The sequence below is a fragment of the Uloborus diversus genome, chromosome 2 (genome assembly GCF_026930045.1).
Source record: "Uloborus diversus isolate 005 chromosome 2, Udiv.v.3.1, whole genome shotgun sequence".
Lineage (NCBI taxonomy): Eukaryota > Metazoa > Arthropoda > Arachnida > Araneae > Uloboridae > Uloborus > Uloborus diversus.
Genome location: NC_072732.1, coordinates 180,416,881 through 180,439,427, shown reverse-complemented (window position 1 = coordinate 180,439,427; position 22,547 = coordinate 180,416,881). Strand labels below are relative to the sequence as shown.

Here is a 22,547-nt window from a genome sequence, read left to right as displayed (position 1 = left end):
GTCGAGTAGGGGAAAAAAACATTCATTCGGGGGTGAGCAAAATGGAAATTAAGGTCGATTTTTGAGTGAAATTTTTTTCGCGAATACAATACTTCCTTTTTTTGTAAAAGGAAGTAATAAAATAGCTATTTTTTGTCGTGAAGTCACAAAAAGAGATCTTGGGGGGGGGGGGGGGGGGGGGGTGGAGTTTCCGACCTCTCTCTATCAGAAGATCCCTTCGTCGAATGCATGATAATGCAACTGAACGTCATGCAGTAAAAATACTGATTACTCCTTAAATGCCAGAGATTACTTTTCAGCATTTCCGTTTGATGATACCAGAAGAGCAATAAAAAATCAAGATATTAATAAAAAGAGAGCTACAATTATTTTCTAAGTTTTTTTCTCGTTAAATAGAAATAAGAAATATAACTAATTTCTTTAAAAAACACACATAATTACATTACAAGCATTATGTGTAAAGCATATTTAGGTTTTTTCAATCAACTCCTTTGGCTCTCTTAAGATGTTCTCTTCGTTTTGTGTTTTTTTGAACTTTTGTTACTTTTTGTTATCTTTTCATTTAGCAAGTTCCTCCTGAACTCTCACTACAAATATTTAAATCATGTTAAGAGTTTTATTCATAGGCTTGATTTCCCCGCTGACTTGCTTCCGCCTCTGATTTTAAACTCTTAGTATAAATGAAAACAATGTAGTCTCGCATGCTTATTAAAGACTTCCAATCAGTCTCAAAGCATCTTTATGGCACTTTATCAAAATTTATTAGTATCATAATATTTTTCATTCCTCGTTACAACAGATTTATATCTAGTCTTACGTCGATACTTTTAATGCTTATTTTCTTGACCTTTGATTTTCTGTGCTGCCAAAATGTTTGTTTGAAACAAAAAAAGGTCAAAAATAACTGTTTTAGAAATAGCAAAATAAATAAATAAATAAATAAATAAAAATAAAAAATTTAAAAAGATAATAATATATAATTAAATAAAAGTATCTGTAAAACAAATAGATATTTTGTGCAAAAACTGGTTTCAGTATTTTACAAATTACTATAAAAGCCAAATCAAGGTAAAAATAACTTTAGATTATTTGAATAAACGCAAAACTAAACTTCCAATTACGAATAACCTATCTGTTTCAAGGTGCGTAGAAATTATAAATAAGATCGGAAGAAAACTATAAGGAGACAGTTATACAACTTTAAAATTTCCAGAAATGCAATCAATATTTCAAGATTAAAACTAAATGAGTTCAAAACGGCTTAAAAAAAATCCTTTCTTGACTCCGACAAACTTATTTTGATATTTAAGCAGCATTGTTTTAACTAAACTTTAACTATAAAGGCACTCATTTTAGTAAGCGGTAATTTTTGCGAAAATGCAGATATGGATGATTTCGGGAGCTCCAAACTAGAACTGAAAGTCGGTTATAATGTCAAAATGTTTTGGTGACCATAAAATTTACGCGGCCATGACAGGCTCTCAAAAATCGTGAAAAGTAAAACCTCACGAAAATAAGTTTTTTTTTAATTACTAGGGGGGCTCTGCCTCCTGCTCGCTGACGCTCACCAACCCCCGAAGATTGCTTCGCAATCTTATTTGATTCGCAAAGATTTAAATCGTCAGTTAAAAAGAAACAGATTAAAAACGCAAGCTCCCTTAAAATCAAAAAGCACTTCTTCCCCGAATTTCAAAATAACTTGTACCAACTTGCAGAGCCGTAAGGGCTAATTGGCTCCTGAGCATTGCAAAACTGCAGTTTTGAATATTCATGGTCTCAGTAATAATTATGCTCTTTAGCTCGGGGCTTGAATTGAGTTGAGTCTAAGATTTTCCGTTAAAATCGAAACCCTTAAAGTTTGCGATAAGGAAAAGAAACATGCGAATCGAAAAAACGTATCTATAGCAACGCCAAATAAAACATCGATAATTTTATTGCAGATGAGAATTATTCGAACTTGACATTTAACGGCTTGTAACTTTTTTCCTTTGGAGATAGAAGTTCAGTTTTTCGACCATGGGTCAAGTTAGATCTGGAGTAAAAAAAGCCGCTCTTTTCAGTGGTGTCAGAAAGAAAACTGTAGGACATTTCCTTCGCTTTTTACTGGTAGATTTAGTGAAGAAATTAGTACCTAGATTTTAGCTAAGCCTAAAAAAGTTCGAGCTAAAAACGCAAATAACTCCCGCCGTATTTAAGTTAGAGCATTGAAACAAATTGCGCAAAACGCGGAAAATGCTACCCTTTCCAACGATATATAATATTAATATATGCAAATCATTTTTCACCCCTTTAATAGGCAATAATAGGCAATTTACGCGAAATTTGAGCTTAAAAAATTAATTAAAAAAAAACTAATTCGAAAAAATGAAACCCCAGGTGCACACCCACGAGGCTCGAAGTTATTTTTTTACGAAATTTCAAGGCTGTAGGTGCTATGGGGTCTCCTGGACACACGTCCGCCACAGACTTCCTTCCAGAATTTCTTTGAAACCTCACTTTTATCTCTCTCTCTCTATATAAAGGTGACGGTGTTTCTTTGTTTGTACCCGATGACCAGAAGACCCCATAGCACCAATAGCCCTTGAAACTGGGCACAAAATTCGAACGTACCCCGGTTCGAGGTGTCGCACCTCAAAGCCCGAATTCTAAATTTCTAATTAGTTTTTTCATAATTAACTAATTAAGCTGAAATTTCACGTTTTTTGCCTAGTTAGGGTGTAAAAAATCCCTCCACCCCCTATATGTCGTTGGAAAGAGCTTTCCTTTCCGAACAACATAATGTTTGTTCCATTTCTCTCAATTAATTGTCGCTTCCAAAATTTCAAAAGCATTTTTTTTTCTGAAAGAGCATGCTCAAAAACATAGAATCTGACCATTTTTTAAATAATTTCTTTAAGTTTAATATTTTTTAAAAATTCCTTAAATCGGTGCTCTTTCATCGTTTAACGCTTCTGCCGATGACATCACAAAGGATGAAATGCAATTCAGTGTTGCCATTCACGGTCCAAAATATTTAATTCGCATCTTTACTCACGTTTATTGGCAACGATCGTAGAGCACAATTGCAATTCGCTTCTTGAGTATCATAACGTGGAAATGCGGTAGAAAGATGCGCCATAGTGCATCATTTGTTACGTCAAAAAGACCACGCCTTGTTTGAAAAATCGGACATTTAAAAAAATTAATTAAAAAATAACTGGTGGGAAAATGAGAGTATTTTCTGAGTCCATGTTATTTTTTGGCTTATTCTATCAATTTCACTGACAAAAAGTATTACTTTTGACTGAAGAAAACAATTCCATTGCGATCCTAATTGAGCAAATTTTTAGGCTAAACTTTATTTTTGTTTCTGCAGTGACGTCATCTTCGGTATACGGATTAAATTAGAGCCGCTATATAGATATATAGGGGCCTTATATTAAATGTGCTTGCAGCGACGTCATCTTCGGTATACGGTTGCGTTCGAATAGTAGAACCTTTGGATTCTTGATTTGGTTACTGCGCTGTTGTCATTTTTGTTAAATTCATTGTGCGAATGTTAATTTAGCGATATTAGCGAATTTAGCGATAAGCAATGTAGTTGCGGATTATTTGTTTATTTCACAAAATATTTTAGATTTCAAAGGATTGCATTTAGGTTTTCAAAGGGTGTTCACACATTTTAGTTAAAAAATGTGATTACTTATTATTTGACATCAGAAAGGGGGGGGGGAGTTTTTTTTTTAATTCTAGAACTTTTTGTTTCCCTATAGCGCAGTTGCTTCCGCCGGACGTTTCGCTGTATCTATTTTATGTTACATATTTGAGTACGGCAATTTTGTCGTAAAAAAGTGAATGGCACAAAATGCAACTGGAAATAGGTATAGAAAATACGAAAATGATAGATATTGATTAATTAATACCTTTGCCATATCTATTTAAACAACCGCCGTAGGCGGCGAACTTGGCATTAAAACAGGGGGGAGGGGCGTGGATTTTTTTTATTCAACGAACTTCCTTTAAATTCTTAGCACGGGCATTGCCGTGCGGGTACAGCTAGTTTACTATAAAGAGATTAAATAAAAATTGAAATCTTTCAGAGTGATTGCAGAGTATTTGTCACTGCATATATCACTCTATTTTTAAGAAAAAAAATCTACTTATTTAAACAGATCATTGAGTATTTCAAATGTTTCAAGTATTAATAACAGTTAAATTTGTGAGAGATGAAATTATGAGTCATGTTTGAGGGGAAATAAAGGACATTTTTTGAAGCACTCTGTAAGTTAAAATATAGACACTGGAATATTGTACATATTATTACAAAAAAAATTAAATCAGAAAAGGAAAGAAATAATTGAGTTAGTAATGTAACACAGTCATATGCAAGATGTTGATATAATTGCAGCAGGATACTCCTGCATTTCCTCCATCTTATTTTTAAGTTCATAATTCATTTTTTCAATTTTTTTACGTAAGTTATAAATTAAGAAGAAAAATAAAAAGAAATCAGAACATTCAAATGCGTCTTAAACTGAGATAACGGACCTTATACAGGCGGAATTTCAGAGGACACTCCTTCCAAAAATAGAACATTCATTTATATCATAACTCGAGGCATAAGCAAGCGAGAAAAAGAAACCGTTATGGACCGATTCCAAATCTGAAGAGAACCTACGAAGTCTCATCTACCAAGGACATCAAATTTCGAGCTTAAATTAGTTTCGGTGTATTTCACTTCCAAAAAATGCCTCCGGGAGGAAATATTACATGCAATCTATTCATAAATTTCAAATCGATATTTCTTTGCATATTGGAACGCTTATATTTTTGTAAATACTAGCTGCGTTGAACGGCGTTGCAGGATCTACCTTGAAAATAAAAGTTGTGTTCAGTGATGCGTGGCCAACAAGCTTAAATGAAAGATACAAAATAGGTACGATTTCCCGTCAGAGAGTAGAAAAGAAGTTTTATTACTAAAATTAAAACTTAGACCTCTTTGGATTGTTTTGAAATTCGAAAAACTCAGTCATTGTTATTTATTGGCGTAAATATTCCGTTTTTTCCGTAACATTCCGTTGTTCCAACAATACACGGATTTTCTGACAGAAAACCCAAAGGCCTAAGGGATCCTTTTCATCTAAGGGTGTTTTCTCCCCATTAGGAGAACGAAAAAACGTCTATGTAAGTTCCTGAGCAATAAAGGACTTTTATGCCTAATTTTGCAAATATCTGACGTAAGCTATGGATTTGTATAAGAAACACATACACACACTCATTCTTATATTAGATCTATTACTGCAGATATCAATTAATTTAATTGATTTTTCTATTTACATGCTGTTAAGCGTTTCCTAGTTTAAAATGTAGGCTATAAATTTATTTTTTCTTCAAAATTCTTATCTTGATTTCTAAATTTTGTTGTGTACCATTTTTCGTAAAGAAATCAATTTTATTTTCGGTAAAACATATTTTTATTTATGATTTATTTTAAAGTAACATATTCATATTAATATAAATAATAATTTTATTTATATTAAAAGCTTTTTTTATTAATTACTACGACGAAGTTCTATCTCTAACAATTTTGTAAAAGAAGATTTATGTTATCAGGTGACAATGGTTTTTGTCACCAAAGGGTTAATCATCGAAGGAATGCTTGCTTCACATCAATTACGACCAGCGATGGAATCTTTCCTCCGGTCCTTAACGTGTCATTGGTAATGCATACTTTTTTTTTCAACACGATGTCATTCTTCCTAATGGATTACCAATTATTTTACCATTAAAAATTGCTTTTACCAGAGTACTATGACTTGCTGCGTGTTAAGACGTAAAATGAAACAGGAGAGGTGATACCAGACTGTTAGTGTTATGCTAAAGATAAAAGTGTATTAGAAGCACATTATGTTTTGCAACGCTATGACACCAGCAAAAATAACTTCCTTTAGCAGCCTTCGTGGACTGTTATTAATATCGCTGAATGTACTTCTCATATATATAATAGCGAATGATCGAGTAACGCTCCTGACGCGCCACGGCATGATAATTTGATATGTTTTGGTACAGTTTGATATGCAGGGAAATACTTCATTTTGACTAGGTTGAACTGGATCCGGTAACTTAACTCTTTTCCTGGTAAGGCTGTCATTTTAGGACGATGAAGAAACGAAAAAATGGTGAACAATGAACGATATCTACTGTAGTTGAGGTTAAATCTACTAGAGTTAGAGTTAAAATTTCAGCTATCAAAAAATATCCCCAACAGGCAATTATTTCATTCAAATGTAGAAGCAATTTTCACCTGCCATACCTTGACAGGCTATTTTCTAGTTTAAGTAGTTTACTCGAAGGAGGTTTTGTTCGTAGCAAAAGAGTCATATTGGCGTAACGTTTGCTTCATGCTTGATTGAGGCAAATAATATATTAAGTATTATAAAAAAAATTGAAATGTATACAAGTATACAACCAAAGCTTTAACCTTAACAGCTGTTCGTCGTAAGGGAACGAGCTGCCACTAAGGCATCCCATTCTCAAGGCGAAAAATAATCACACAGAACACTTATGAACGAGAGAAACTATATTTTACAAATATTTAGGCTCAGTCTTGTTTCAGTTTTAATTTAGAGCTTATTCCTTGGAAAGTTTTGAATAAAATCTTGTCAGTGTAAAGCATTTTCTTGTAATATCGGGTTTTTCTTTTGTTATCATGTGTAAGATCTGAAAGTGAACGTGAGGTAAATGTTAATCGATGAACTGCTAAACTCATTTCTCAAACGGTACAACAAAAGGGTTATTTTTATTAAAACAAAGGGTTTATTAAACCCTTTGTTCCGATTTTTCAATTCAGATAAAAAAAAGTAGTTATTTTTTAAGCGATTTTCTGTGTGTGGGACACATTTTCCTTTCTTTCTGAAAACCCCCCTCGAATGAAATAGTATTCAAAAACATGCTATATTTGACTCTGCCTGTTGTTTGATTAAATAAGTTTATCAAATTATGGTGCGGATAACTTCTGATCATTAACCTTGAATGAAAAATCGATCTTTTTATTTGTCTGCTGAAACACAGTTCAAACAAACTTAATTCGCATTGTTTTCGAGCAGAAAATGTGGTGAAAAAGAAAATTGAAATTGGAAGTTGGCGGGGGGGAGGGGAGATAGATAAATAAATTTCGCAAAATAAATGAAACACAATAATTGCATAGTAAATAAATAAATAAATAGATAGATTAAATTAATAACATCAAACAATAAAAGGTAAGGAAAATAAATAAATTGAATAAAGTAAAAATAAATGAACTTAATAAAAAATTAAACATACATAAATAAAACTAAAAATAAATAAATAAATTCAACTCAAAAAATGAAATAATTAAAAACAAAATTGAATGAAAATAAAAGAATTTTATGAAAAAATAAATAAATAAAAATTAAAAGAAAGCCCAGCTTTAAAATAATATAAACTAAAAAAATAGATAGTAAACTAAATGGAAAAAAAAAATTAAGAAAATCAAATTAGATTCTAAAAATCTGTTTTAAAGCGAGAAAGACAAAATGAAAAGGGAAAACGTGTCCGCGTGCATTATAACAGGAAACGCCGGAGGAAAAAGAAAAAGTGTCAAAAGCAAATCCATCTAACCTGCGATGAAACAGGCGAGCAAGAGAAACTGAATGATGCCCGCGATGCAGGCGCAGCAGAAATTCTTCTCCGGCTCCGTCGTGCTGTACAGCCTCCTGATCTCGCACGGAAATTTGAAAAGGATGTAGAGCAGCCACATCCCCCCCACGGCGATCGCACTCAGCGGAATCATCTTCTGCGCGGGGCAGTCGTCCACGTGCAGGAACCCTGGAACACACGTTAAAAAAAAAAAAAAAAAAACAGAAATGAGGGTAAAATTGCATTCATGAAAATGTCGTCTGAAATTCCGAAAATATTAGCATACTCGCACATTCCCCGTAATCTTTCTCCCCCCCCCTCGGAGATTTGCATTTCCCGAGAATATTTGAAATGTCAAGCAGGAATGCTTGGAAAACAAATAGGGTGATGCTTTTATAAAATAAAACAATCTCTCCCACACTAAACACGTGCGAATTTTTGAAAGAAAAGATAGTTTTTGAAAAATTGAAAAAGTTTTTCTCTGTGTAGTGTGAATGCATGCATTTTTACTGTATATACGCTCAGAAAGTTGTTTTTCCTCCAAAATTTATGCAGAATATGATTTTTTTCCAGCTTTAAAAATATTGTTTTTAAAATTGTATTTTTTTCGTCACATTTCCGAACAGTGCTTCGAAAAGATTATCATTCAGATGAACCTATTTCAAATGGATATATAAAAACGGAAATTAGACTAAATTTTCATTTTATCATGGATACATTAATCATGTTTGATTCTGATTATTACTTCTCTTGAAAAGTTTATCAAAGCAAAATTAAATGATTTAATCCTTAAAGGATATGTGCCCTTCCAGTTAAAATTTATTTTATGAATTATCAAAAAAAAAAAAAAAAAAACAAATAATAATTTATTACATATGATTTACAAGTCACAGAGACATCAGAATCTTAACATAAGAAAAGGAAAATAATTATTGGGTAAAATATACCCCTGTAACTCTATCTTGAAAACATCGAAAATGAAATACATCGAATGAAAACATCTCGTTCATTTCTAATTTTATTTAAAGTTACATTTTTGTCGGAGTTTGAAATTAAGTAATGTGATTTACTATCCTTCTGAACTGAATAATAAATTAACCAAATTATGGAAAATTGACCTAGTTTGCATCTATAATGAACCATATAGTACGTCCCATCCATTTACAGAAAATCTATTGAACCAATTTTCACAAAACTTGGCATACATGTTATTAACGTCGACATTTAAACGATTTATGCATAAAAAATGTCCGTACTGTACCGCCATAGCTAATAGTTCTTAATAGGTTAAAAATAGTTCACAAAAATATAAATTTAATGCATATCAGTTATTTCGTGATAAATATGTTTAAAAGGAAAGGTTAAAAATCTACTTAGAAAAGGGGACAAAGTTTCTGCTACAGAATGTACATCTAAAGTTTTGAGTAAGCTCTATTCTGTGTTTTAGTTTTTTAAAAAAAGATTTGAATGGATTTTTCAGTCAAATAAACTCTGATTAAATATTAGGTTTAAATAGCAGTCTTATTAAAAATTATTTACTTCCGGGTTTTAAAACAAGTTAGGACATCGAACTCTTGGCAAATATATAGCTAGCCACCGATGCTAATGACTGGTCAATCGATAAGGCCTTAAGAATACATGCTACTTATTTACTGCATAAAATTATAAAAAGTAAACAAACGAAATTGCAAAGTATATTTTAAATGATTATTGGTGAAATAAAATTGTTTTAAATACAAGGGTAGTAATTCAATAAGATTAATTTCACTGAGCAGTGTGCTGTATATTGAATTTTGAGTGGTAAGCAGTTTTTAGATTGTTTTGAATAAGATGATTTAAACGCCATTTTAAAGTGCTAAACTTATTACTTCATAAGAACAAACATTGAGTTTGAAACTGAATTGAAAGAAAAAAGGTTATTTAGTTCCATTATCCATCTTTCATTTCAAAGATATTAGACGAAAAATGAAAAACGTTACTTTCTTGTTAATTCCATTTGTAAAACGTATTTTTCCCCTTTTCGAGTTCGGCTTATTCAGAGGAACTAAAAGCTGCAAGAATCTATGCTTTTAAATTAAAAATTTAATTCTTTTTGGTGCGATGTGTGTCAAAATATATTTTAATTTTTGCTTCTGGCCTTTCTTCAAGCTCTAAAAGCAAAACATTTCATGCTCTAAATTTAAGATGGTTGATTTTTTTTATTACAATAAACCTTCCTTTTAACTAGATAATAAAATCTGCGAGGACTTCTTTTCAAGGGAAGAAGAGTTAGTTTTATTTAAGTAGATTGTTACAGAATTGAAAAACGAGCTGATGTGTGCATCACATGACTTCCTTTTACGCCAATTTATTGATAATAGTGCCTTAGAGTAAGCAAAGAAACACTTTAAATATTTCCACCACAAGTTTATTGCGAACCAAAGCATAAAAAAAACGTTTTATAGAGATTATTTTTCCCAATATTGGAAATTTTGTGTGATTCAATGTTTAACTCTCTAAATATCGCCAATAGTGGAAAAATTGAAACCAGATGTAAAAAAAAAAGTAAATTTGTCGCCAAGTTGGAGACAAAACTTGGCGGCAAAACTTCGCAATGTGACGCCAAGTGTTTGCCAAATTATAACACCACTTGAGTTTGCATTGAAATTTACAATGATATCCCCCCCCCCCAAAAAAAAAATGTGTAAAAGACCCCTTTGGAATATCCGAATGCAAACGAAAGAGAAGGTGCACAACTAAAACCCACTCGGAGTCGACATTTCAACTTTCTCGGACATACCGTTTTTGAGCTATGCGAGATACATACACACATACATACGTACATACAGATGTCACGAGACAACTCGTTGTAATCAACTCGGGGGTCGTCAAAATGGATGTTTCAGGTGTCTATACGTTCTTAGACATGTATCCACGTGTGGATGGGTTGAAAAAAAAAACTCAATATTCATTTGGGGGCGAGCAAAATGGAAATTAAAGGCGATTTTTGAGTGAAATTTTTTTTGCGAATGCAATACTTCCTTTACTATGTAAAAGGAAGTAAAAAGAGAATATACATTTTGTTGCATCATGCTACATTTTCTTGAGTTTATGGTCCAACGATGAGCGTTAAACATATCGTCTTTTTCCATATGCTTTTGTAACATCTGTCCCTGAGAGCCAGAAGGACGTAAGTCCAAAAATTGCGATTATTTATCAGTGCATTGTATGTAGATGCCCATTCTGCATCGAGCCATATAAACGTAATTCTTAGAAAAAATCCCTTTTAATTTTTTTACCACGGTTAAAAGAGCAAGCGTCCCCTCCTTTGTATGCGTCTAAAAAAAGTCTTTTCCTGTATCCTGTAAAATTATCATAATGTGACTTACGTCCTTTTGGCTCTGATGTACAGACATAATTGTTTAAAAATAAAAGTCGGAAATTTACTAACTCAAAACTTCGGAAAAGAAAGAAAAAAAAAATATATATAATGATTTTCTAAATGTTCTTATTTTTAACGTTGTTAAATAATTCAGGGTGAACTTTTAGGGGGTAAAAATCATTTTAATGAAAAAAGATTTAAAATTCAGCAGTGATTCATATATACATGCATTGTTGAAAATACTGAAGTAGTCCCTAGGAGAGAAAAATCTGCGTTTTTGGAACTCGTACAAAATAAATCTTTCAAATCTGTATAAATAACAAAAAGGAATTCGCGAAAATATTCTTAAGTTATGTGATTTTATAACTTCCGAACCCAGAGGAAATTATGAGGCAACCTTGGAAAGACAACGCCCCTGATAGCTTCATTTATATGCTACGAACGGATTCTGAAGCTGTTAAAAATATCTCCAATTTATGAGACAGACTTCTTCCTTAAATACAATGTCAGCAAATACATTTTTAAACTGTTCATTTAATTTTAAAGCCTCAGATTGCTTCAACATGCAGAGGAAATTCCTAAAACCGAATTTTTGATGTTATTTAAAAGACTAAATGTTATACTCATTATTAAAGGTTAAAAGTGAGATTACTCTTTGTATGCGTTAACGATTTATAGTTTGCGATGAGAAAATAAAGTTGCTCTCGTTTTGACACAATTGTCACGCGATTGGAAAGCTGTTAATCGCGAAGTTCTGTGGTCGAATTCCTAAATCGCCATTTTTGGTTCTACAGATGCGTTGCCTTACTCTTGTCGAACCTTCATGAGTTTCAACCCCCCCCCCCCCCGGGGAGGATAAGGATTACTATATGCGCAATCTACGGGGTGCGACTGAAAAGTAACCGAACTTTTGTGCTTGAACAACAATTTACGTAAACGTTTTGACAAATACACTTAATATTTAGTGTTTTTTAGTGTTGAATTTAATACTAACTCATGTTGGAATATAGTCAAGATTTTCTTAATGTTTTGTTATGACGTTTGTAATATATGTTTTATCATTTTTAAGTTTTTTAACTTTACTTTTTTAATTTTTCTTACTGTTATGTATGTGTATTTTGTTTGTTAATAAATTTTATCTTATCTTATCTTATCTATTCTTCGAAATATCTCTTGGACTTCGATACACCGGCGGTAGTGGTCCTTACACTGTTCAAAGCATTTTTTAAACGCATCTTACTAGGAGGGTATTTAGATTGTCGGTTACACTTTTTTGAATATCCGCTATCGTCTGGAAACGCCTTCCCTTCAGGTTTATTTTGATGAGTGGGAACAAAAAGAAGTCCGGGAGAGACGTCTGGGATTCCCGCACTTTACGACCTTTTTGCACACGTGTTTCCTTTTGCTCGGAGGTCAAAACCTTGAGAATCAGATTCGCGCACACCTTCGCATGATCAATTCTTCGGTCACATTTTTTTGAAAGCTGTATTAAGTTAGATTTAACTTTTCACTCATCTCCCGGATGCTTGCCCGACTTTTGATGTTCAAGAATTCACGAACCCTGTCGACTTTTTCGTCAGTTTTTGAAGTCGAAGGCTTCCCTGCGCGCTGTTTGTCTTCGGCGTTCTCCCGCCGTCTTTGAACGAACGCCTCGTGGCATTCATAAATTTGTGTCCAGGACATGACACTATTTCCGAAGGCTTCCTTAAACAGGTAATGGGTTTGGGGGGGGGGGAGGAGATTTTTTTTAGTTTTACACAAAACTTTATTGCGTAATGCTAATCAATCTCATTCGTTGCATTTTCACCACTCGGAAAACGTAACCGACTGCAAAAAGAACTTTCGCGAGGAGGACGATATTTTCTCAACCGCTGCTCGCAGCACATTGACTCGTGTTGGGCCTGAAGGAGCGAGATCAGACGCACATTTTCCGCCAAAACTCATTTATTTTCGACGTCTGCATAACGAGCGCCGGCAAAAGTTCGGTTACTTTTCTATTGCACCCTGTATGTGCACGGACATTTTTGTGTATATATTTGAACAAAATTCAAGGAGTTTTTAACTTTGGCTTTTAATTGGGATAGATTCAAATATAAGGAACCAATACGAATCATAATATAAAGTATGAACTTCAAAAAAAAAAAAAAAAATAAATAAATAAATAAAAAAAATAAATAAATAAAAAAAATAAATAAATAAAAAAAAATAAATAAAAATAATAATTTGAATTTTGACATTTTGAATTCAAATTATTTTTTTCGCAATCACGAGGGTGTATATGTAAGCGTGTGTGTGTGTGTGTGTGTGTGTATATATATATGTGTGTGTGTGTGTGTATGTGTGTGTGTAGGTGTGTGTATGTGTGTGTGTAAGTGTATGTTTGCATGCGTTTGTATGTAGGATATGGACGCAACCTGGAGACTGTCTACGCTAGAGGAGCAGCATCGGGAGCAGCCGCTCGACGCTGGTGCTGCAGAGGGAGGAGGGGAAGGGAATAAAATCAGCGTAACGCCAAGTACAGTCAAGTGAGAACAATAAACAATGTAATTGCTCAAAAAGAAAAGAAAAAACAAAGTGTGTGTCATAAAGACACCGAATCAAAGTGAAACTTTACTGTTTTCATTATTACATTCTGAACTGTAACTTCACCAGCACGTTTTCTCACGCCACGCTCTTGTTCTTTCAGCGTCTGACATAGGCATATTCACAACAAAATTGTATCTTTTAATGAAGAAAATATATTATAAACAATAAAACTCAAAACTATAAACAATACTCGAATTCCGCGTTTTAATTGTTATCTAAAACAATGAAAAAAAATTCGCAACTCCAACGAACTATAGGGGACACTGCAGTCACTGACTAATGGTAAACGAAAAAACTAAAACAAACGCATGTGGTAACGAAGAAAATGGTAATAAGTCTAGTAAATTTTGTTCGTATGCATGATTTTTTCGCTATATTCTTTTTAAATTAATTTTCAAAGTCTTGTGGATATTCTGGCCCACGTAGAAAGAAATGAGAATTCAAGAAGCATTACTAAACGTCAAACATTAATGCAAACTACGTAGTTCGTAGTTCTAAGTAGCTATTTCCACGATGTTGAATTCGATATTTATCAATTCTTCATAAAACTAAATAATAATTGTAGCCTGACAAGAACAACAAATGCTAGAAAATTCAATATGACATTACAAATTATTATCGAAAGAAGATGATACTTTTTTGCCTTGCTTGGCTAGCGCTTATTGTTTTGCATTTGTAGCTGAGTTATTTCTCTCGAATTCCCGAATCGGTTAATTTAAAATTTTTCTGTTTCGATTTTTCTAATTTCTGAGCTACGATTTAATTGTGTCATGTTATGCGAATCATCAACAAAATTCTCACGGATATATGGTGGTAGTTTATCGAATTCTGTAATCTTACCACCATTTTATTCCACTCATGATAAAAATCAAAAATGGTTTAACTAAAAACGCGAAATCTCGCCAAGGATACTTAGCTCGCACAATACTAAAACCATAACCCTAAACAAATTTGGCGAAACCTTTCAGCTGAGAATAAAAGCAACAAAATAAATTCTTTCTCGGTTAAACATTTTTCATTTCGTTCTACGATAATATAGTCACGAAAAAATTTTGCATACTGTCTATTCCAACTAAATGCTGCTGTAAAATATGGTTTGTTAAATTAATTTAAGATTAAAAAAAACCCATATTCTTAAAAATTCACACAATACAATAAAATTTTTACCTGATATAACGTTATCGAAGTTTGTTAATCCAGAGTTTTCTGGTGTTAACGCGCTTTCACCATTCCTCAATCAAATCACTTTTTAGAGGGAAATAATGAAAACTAACATTATTTTGAGGAGCTCGAACACTTTCTGTTGCTGAAAGCAATCCAAGACACATCGACTGCGTTAATAAATACTCAGAACAAACTGCCTATGTTTAAGTCAACAGACTTACGTGGAACGCAATGTGGCAATGTTTTAGTTTTTCCGGCAGTTTTGTAAATCACCGCAAGGTAGCGTATTCGAGCGCTGGAGTTGCGAATAGTAATTGTAAAGTCAATTTTGTTAATAAAAGTTAAAAACTAATTTCAAGGCTAAACTAAAGCAATGTGGATTACGCCTTTAACTGATGACTTGACTTGAATCAAATAAATCTTCAAAAAACCGTATTCGCAACTCCAACGAACTATTGGGGGCACTGCAGTCACTGTCTAATGGCCGACTTAAAAACTAAAACAAACGCATGTGGTAACGAAGAAGTATTCTGATTTTTGTTCGTATGTATGATATTTTTCGCTTTATTCTTTTTAAATTAATTTTCAAAGTCTTGTGGATATTGTGGCCCACGTAGAAAGAAATGAGAATTCAAGAAGCATTACTAAACGTCAAACATTGATGCAAACTACGTAGTTCGTAGTTCTAAGTAGCTATTTCCACGATGTTGAATTCGATATTTATCAATTCTTCATAAAACTAAATAATAATTGTAACCTGACAAGAACAACAATTAATGCTAGAAAATTTAATATGACATTACAAATTATTATCTAAAGAAGATGATACTTCTTTGCCTTGTTTGGCTAGCGCTTACTGTTTTGCATTTGTTGCTGAGTTATTTATCTCGAATTCCCGAATCGGTTAATTTAAAATTTTTCTGTTTCGATTTTTCTAATTTCTGAGTTACGATTTAATTATGTCAAGTTATGCAAATCATCTACAGAATTCTTACGGATATATGGTGGTAGTTTTCTTTTCAGTTGATTGACCATTATTTCTTTTTACTTATCGAATTCTGTAATCTTACTACCATTTTATTCCACTCATGATAAAAATTAAAAATGGTTTAACTAAAAACGCGAAATCTCGCCAAGGCTACTTTGCTCGCACAATACTAAAACTATAACCCTAAACAAATTTGGCGAAACCTTTCAGCTGAGAATAAAAGGAATAAAGTAAATTCTTTCTCGGTGAAACATTTTTTATTTTGTTCTACGATAATATATTCAAGAAAATATTTTGCATACCGTCCATTCCAACTAAATGCTGCTGTTTAAAATGGTTAGTTAGATTAATTTAAGATTAAAAAAAACTGATATTCTTACAAATTCATACAAAACAATAAAATTTTTTACCTTGTATAACGTTATCCAAGTTTGTTAATCCAGTTTTCGCTTTCACCATTTTCAATAAACTCATATTTTAGAAGGAAATAAGGAAAACTATCATTATTTTGAGAAGCTCGAGAATACTACTAAGGGACGAATTAATTTCTGTAGCTGAAAGCAAACTAAGACTCATCGATTGCGTTAATAAATACTCAGAACAAACTGCCTGTGTTTACGTCAACAGACACACGTGGAACGCAACGTGGCAATGTTTTAGTTTCATCGGCAGTTTTGTAAATCGCCGCAAGGTAGCGTATTCGAGCGCTGGAGTTCCGAATTATTTGAAAAGTTTAAAATGGCCAAAATATAAGTTTGTTTAACATCAACCTTGAAATTTATTTGTCCGAATTTCTTAACAAAATTGAATTTAAAATTACTATTCGGAACTCCAGCGCTCGAATACGCTACCTTGCGGTGATTTACAAAACTGCAAATGAAACTAAAACATTGCCACGTTGCGTAACAACGTGTGTCTGTTGACGTAAACACAGGCAGTTTGTTCTGAGTATTCATTAACGCAATCGATGTGTCTTAGTTTGCTTTCAGCTACAGAAATTAATTCGTCCCTTAGTAGTATTCTCGAGCTTCTCAAAATAATGTTAGTTTTCATTATTTCCTTAATAATTGGTGAAAGCGAAAATTCTGGATTAACAAACTTGGATAACGTTATACAAGGTAAAATTTTTTATTGTTTTGTATGAATTTGTAAGAATATGGTTTTTTTTTTAATCTTAAATTAATTAAACTTACCATATTTTACAGCAGCATTTAGTTGGAATGGACAGTATGCAAAATATATTCTTGAATATATTATCGTAGAACAAAATGAATAACCGAGAAAGAATTTACTTTATTCCTTTTATTCTCAGCTGAAAGGTTTCGCCAAATTTGTTTAGGGTTATAGTTTTAGTATAGTGCGAGCAAAGTAGCCTTGGCGAGATTTCGCGTTTTTAGTTAAACCATTTTTAATTTTTATCATGAGTGGAATAAAATGGTAGTAAGATTACAGAATTCGATAAGTGAAAAGAAATAATGGTCAATCAACTGAAAAGAAAACTACCACCATATATCCGTGAGAATTTTGTTGATGATTTGCATTACATGACACAATTAAATCGTAACTCAGAAATTAGAAAAATCGAAACAGAAAATTTTTAAATTAACCGATTCGGGAATTTGAGAGAAATAACTCAGCTACAAATGGAAAACGATAAGCGCTAGCCAAGCAAGGCAAAAAAGTATCATCTTCTTTCGATAACAATTTGTAATGTCATATTGAATTTTCTAGCATTGATTGTTATTCTTGTCAGGCCACAATTATTATTCAGTTTTATCAAGAATTGATAAATATCGAATTCAACATCGTGGAAATAGTTGCTTAGAACTACGAACTACGTAGTTTGCATTAATCTTTGACGTTTAGTAATGCTTCTTGAATTCTCATTTCTTTCTACGTGGGCCAGAATATCCACAAGACTTTGAAAATTAATTTAAAAAGAATAAAGCGAAAAAATCATACGTACGAACAAAAATCACAACACTTTTAGCATTTTCTTCGTTACCATGTGCGTTTGTTTTAGTTTTTAAGTCCGCCATTAGACAGTGACTTCAGTGCCCCCTATAGTTCGTTGGAGTTGCGAATTATTTTTCACTATTTTTGGCAAGAATTACAAAGCGGGAGTATTTTAACTTTATAACTACTATTATTTTTTATTATTTTTGGCCACAATTAACACTTCCTAACTAATCACTTCCGTCACAGAAAAAGGTTGCGCCTCAGAATTTCCAAGCCCTTGCATAAAAAGTTTCACTTAAAAAAAAAAAAAAAAAAAAAAAAAAAAATTCTGAAATTTTGAATTCAAATTATGTTTTTCGCAATCACGAACTGAGACAGGACCCTACTCATTGGAGTTATTGTTTCTAGAAACGGCTCCTCTCCCCCCCAAGTCTGCCTCTCTTCCTGGGCGGTTACTTGTGCATAGTTGTGTGTGTATGCACGTAGGCATGTGTGAGTGTATGTGTGTGAAGTCGTGTGTGGTATGTGTGTGAACGTGCGTGTGTGTAGGACATGGACGCCTCCGACCAGGAGAAGCGGATAGCTCAAAACCGGAGCAGCCGCGCCGCGCCGCCGCCAGCAGAGGACGGTGGGCGGTGGTGCTGCAGATTCTTCTGGTTCAAGTTGAAAAACGCACGGACACCAAAAACGGTCAAATGAGAACAATAAGCAATCGTGATTGCTCAAAAAAAAAAAAAAAAAAATCGTGAAAAATAATGATCCGTACGTGTTGCGGATACGACCGTACGGTCACACCCGCATAACGTGCAAAAAATGTTTTTAAATCAAAGAAAACGTTTTAGAAAGCTGATACTTCATATTATGACACATAACGGGTCCTTATATTCGAAAGTATATGAATCATAAGATGAATTTCGAAACTTCGGAAATAAATTGCAAATGTATGCGTAAAAATGTTACATTTGTTGAAATGGATCGAGCATTTTGCAACATGACTTATTCTGAAAAGAGGAGGCCGAAGATCAAAAAAATGTGATACAAGTTATTTCTGCTTGTAATCTGTTGACAAAGATAGTAGTGGTAAGGGGGGTCATACGAGTGTACCTGATTCGAATTTTTCTTCTCCAATATTTTAATGTGGGACTGGAAGGAACAGAAATCTAATTCAACATCAATAAATACCGTATAAAACGCAATTATACAACAAGAAGTTCTGTCTAGAACTAGACGAGCCTACTTTCCCGTATACCCATACTACTTTCTAGTACATGATCAATATTCTCAAAAATAGCTAAAATCGCAAATTTTTTCAAACATATTTTTAAAATACTTTAAGCTGATTTTTAGGAATAAAATATTCCTCACTTATCTAAAAAAAATAGATGCGTAAAAAAAAGAAAAAAAAATAGCAGCAACTTTTAAACAAAGCAGCTAATACACTTTTTTCCATTAAAAAATCTTTAACAGCTTTCAAAACGAAAAAATAATAATTAAAATTAATAAGCTCATTAAAATAAATTCATCATATCAAAAAAAAAATCGTTTCTTTTCCCCTTTTTGTCAAAAACAATTTTTTAAATGAATTAATGCGCTTACCAAAATAAATAAAAACAATAAAATGTCAACTTAAAGAAATAATTTTCATTGTCAAAAAAAAAAAAAAAAATCGTCTGCGCATATCTTTATGTAGAAACATAAATGACTTCGAGTTTATTCACCGAAAACTGAATACCTAAATTAAAACTTTGACGTAAAAATAAAAACAAGTCAGATCAACAATAATTATTTCACAGTCAAAACCATAGCTTCGGAGTCGGAGTCAATCTCATTTTGGGGTAAAAGAGTTGGAGTCGAATATCTAAGAATCGGAGTCAGTCATTTGTCCTCCGTGTATAAATTTTTACCAAAGCTACGGAGTCAGAGTCGAAGTCGGGGAGTCGGAGTCCGATTAATTGTCGGGCACCGGAGTCGGGGTCAAGTGCCCCTAAATTCTCGGAGTCGAAGTCTGGAGTTTGGCGTCAAGAGCTATTTCCAACAAAGTTTGTTTGAAGTAAATCCGCCTTCAAGTACGGAATCTACATTGACTTTCAGTTTCCCCATAGGCGCTAATGTTAAGGGATTTGAACTGTTCAAAATTGAACGGAAAATTGTTCAAATAAAAAAAATATTTTATATACAAGTTTTTCATCAAACGCTTTTTCCTACAAAGTTTGTTTGAAGCAAATTCGCTTCACACTTCGGAATTGCCTTGAATTTCCTCGGAGGCGCTAATGTTAAGTTTTTTTGAACTGTTCAAAATTGAACAAAAAATAGTTCAAATCAAAAAGTGAAGTATGGTAATGAGATGTCCTTGCCGAGATCTTTCGGACAAAAAAAAGTTTGTTCGAATCGGACTATTCATTCAAATGTTATTAGGGGGGGGGGACAGACAGACAGACCGACAGACATTTTCCCCCATATCAATACCCTACTTTCCAATTTTTAATTTTTCGATATTTATTCAATTATTTTATTTATATTTGACTTTTTTTCGTTTTTTGCGATATTTTAAAGATGCATTAAGCCTTCTTTCATGCTTTTTTCTTCTTTTTCTGTCTTTTACTGGGAAAGTAGGCTAAAAAAAAAAAAAAAAAACCGCTTTGATTTTTGAGACGGTAGGCAAAGAGAGATCGTTGAAAATGAAAAACTTAACACGGAATGACTTGTTAACGAATCTTTGATCTCATTAATCACATTGGGTTGAATACAGTTCCAAAATTTAAAAAAAAAAAAAAAAAAGAGAAATAATAATCAAAGTAAACATACCTATTACCATGAGTGCAGCTGGAAGAATGGTGGAAATGATAGCCAGGAAAACATAAATAACTGAAATAATAATAATAAATAAAATGAATATGCATTGCACATCAATTGATGAACAATTTGATAAAAATGAAACGCGAAAAACTTTAATAGTAATAAATATAAAACTAAATTTAAATTGTTTGCAACATAAATGCAATTTCTTAAGCACTCTGGCAGGAATTTCAGAAAGTATTGAGTTAAAACTGATTTTCTTAATTAAGTCTTATTGAAGCAGTTAGAAGCAAAGGGATGTAAGTGGACATTTTCAAGTTTGAGTAAAACGCGTTTGAAGTCCTAGTAGTCAGTCATATGTAGGCTTTATTGAAAAGGTTTCCTAAATCATGCTGTATAGCAGCACCTGCCAGGACTACTAGTACAGGGTGGTTAAAATTAAACGCACAGTACTCAGACGCTCATAGCTCCGGTTCTACTGAACGGATCCGAATGAAATTTAAAATATACGTTATGTAGAACATGAGCTCGAGGTTTTTGAAAAAAAAAAAGTTTGAGTTTCTCGCCAGTAGATGGCGCTGTACTGCGAAAACCATATGCAAATGAATAGCGACTGTATTCTGTGTATAAAACAGAGATGCATGATTGAAAGGAAAAAACTGTTTTATCAGAATGAGAGCAATGCTTCGGCAGCTCTCCGTTCTTATCGACGGATGAAAAACTTAGAAACCGGTTCCCTGGATGTTGCTCTAGGAAGAGGACGACGTGCAACACAGCCGGCTACTGTAGATGAAGTTGCAATTGCAACAGCTGCTGCAGCTGCAAGGTGATTTAATGCGTCTGTAAGTGGTCGCTCAATAGCACGAACACTGAATATTCCATGGGCAACTGTGCGTATGATTTTACTCAAAATTTTGAAGCTCCATCGGTACAAGATGCATTTCGTGCAACAGTTGAAACCTCACGACCCCTCTGCACGTCTGGATTTTGCCTTGTGTTTTCTGGCGAGGATGGAAGTGGATGACAACTGGCCGCCGCATATCTTATGGACAGACGAGGCTCATTTTCATTTAGATAGTGCTATCAACACCCAGAACTGCCGCATATGGGGTTCCACCAATCCTCATGCAATACAACAACAGCCGCTACATTCCCCATACGTCACCGCATGGTGTGGCTTCACAGCGAACTTCATTTTGGGTCCGTACTTCTTCGAGGAAGTTAGAGGGAATGGGTTTGTTCGGTGAACCGTCACCAGTGACCGCTACGCTAGACTCTTGGAAGAACATGTTGTTCCGGCGTTAAAAGGCAACGAGGCTGTTTGGCCACAGGCCACCACAGTCTTCATGCAAGATAGAGCAACTGCTCATACGGCGCGACGTGCGAAGACTGTGATTCAAGCTCACTTCCCTGATGAACGCGTCATCTCGCGGACTTTCCCAATTGCCTGGCCAGCAAGATCATCAGATCTAAACCCTTACAACTTTTGGCTGTGGGGTTTTTTCAAAGATCGCGTCTATCAAGGAAGTGTAACTAATGAGGCAGAGTTGAAAGCGTCTATCGTACGCCACGTCTCACTGATTCATCCTGATATGTTGCATGCGGTCGTTGAACACGCGATTGTACGCTTTCAGCATATTGTTGACCGGCAGGGTATGCACGTAGAGCATACGTGTGTGTAACTCAATAAACCTTCTTTTATTCTTTGAATTGTTAGTGTTATCTTTCTTCTTACGTAATTACAGCGCCATCTATTGGCGAAAAATTTAAACTTTTTTTTTTTTTTTTCGCAAAAACCTCGAGCGCATGTTCTACATAACGTATATTTTAAATTTCATTCGGAGCCGTTCAGTAGAACCGGAGCTATGAGCCTCTGAGTACTGTGCGTTTAATTTTAACCACCCTGTACTATCTCTTGCCCCAAGACAAAGGAGAGGTTCACCTACCATTTGTACTGGTTTTCTTCAAATTTTCAATTTTGGCACTGACATCCCTTTGCTTCTCACTGCCTCATATGAGAATAACTTTATTTTCCTTGAAACGAAAACAATATAC

The 22,547-nt window shown here is 33.7% G+C and overlaps 1 protein-coding gene across 2 annotated transcripts in view; it reads right to left on the bottom strand.

Annotated features, from left to right (window-relative positions):
- LOC129217526 (transmembrane protein 272-like) overlaps positions 1 to 22,547 on the bottom strand; it is a 61,056-nt gene that overhangs the window by 5,980 nt on the left and 32,529 nt on the right. For both annotated transcript variants that reach the window (XM_054851841.1, XM_054851842.1), the window contains exons 4-5: positions 20,502 to 20,561; positions 7,621 to 7,827 (exon numbers count right to left, since the gene is read on the bottom strand). In XM_054851841.1, the coding sequence (XP_054707816.1) occupies positions 7,621 to 7,827; positions 20,502 to 20,561 (267 nt within the window). The remainder of the gene's footprint in view (positions 1 to 7,620; positions 7,828 to 20,501; positions 20,562 to 22,547) is intronic.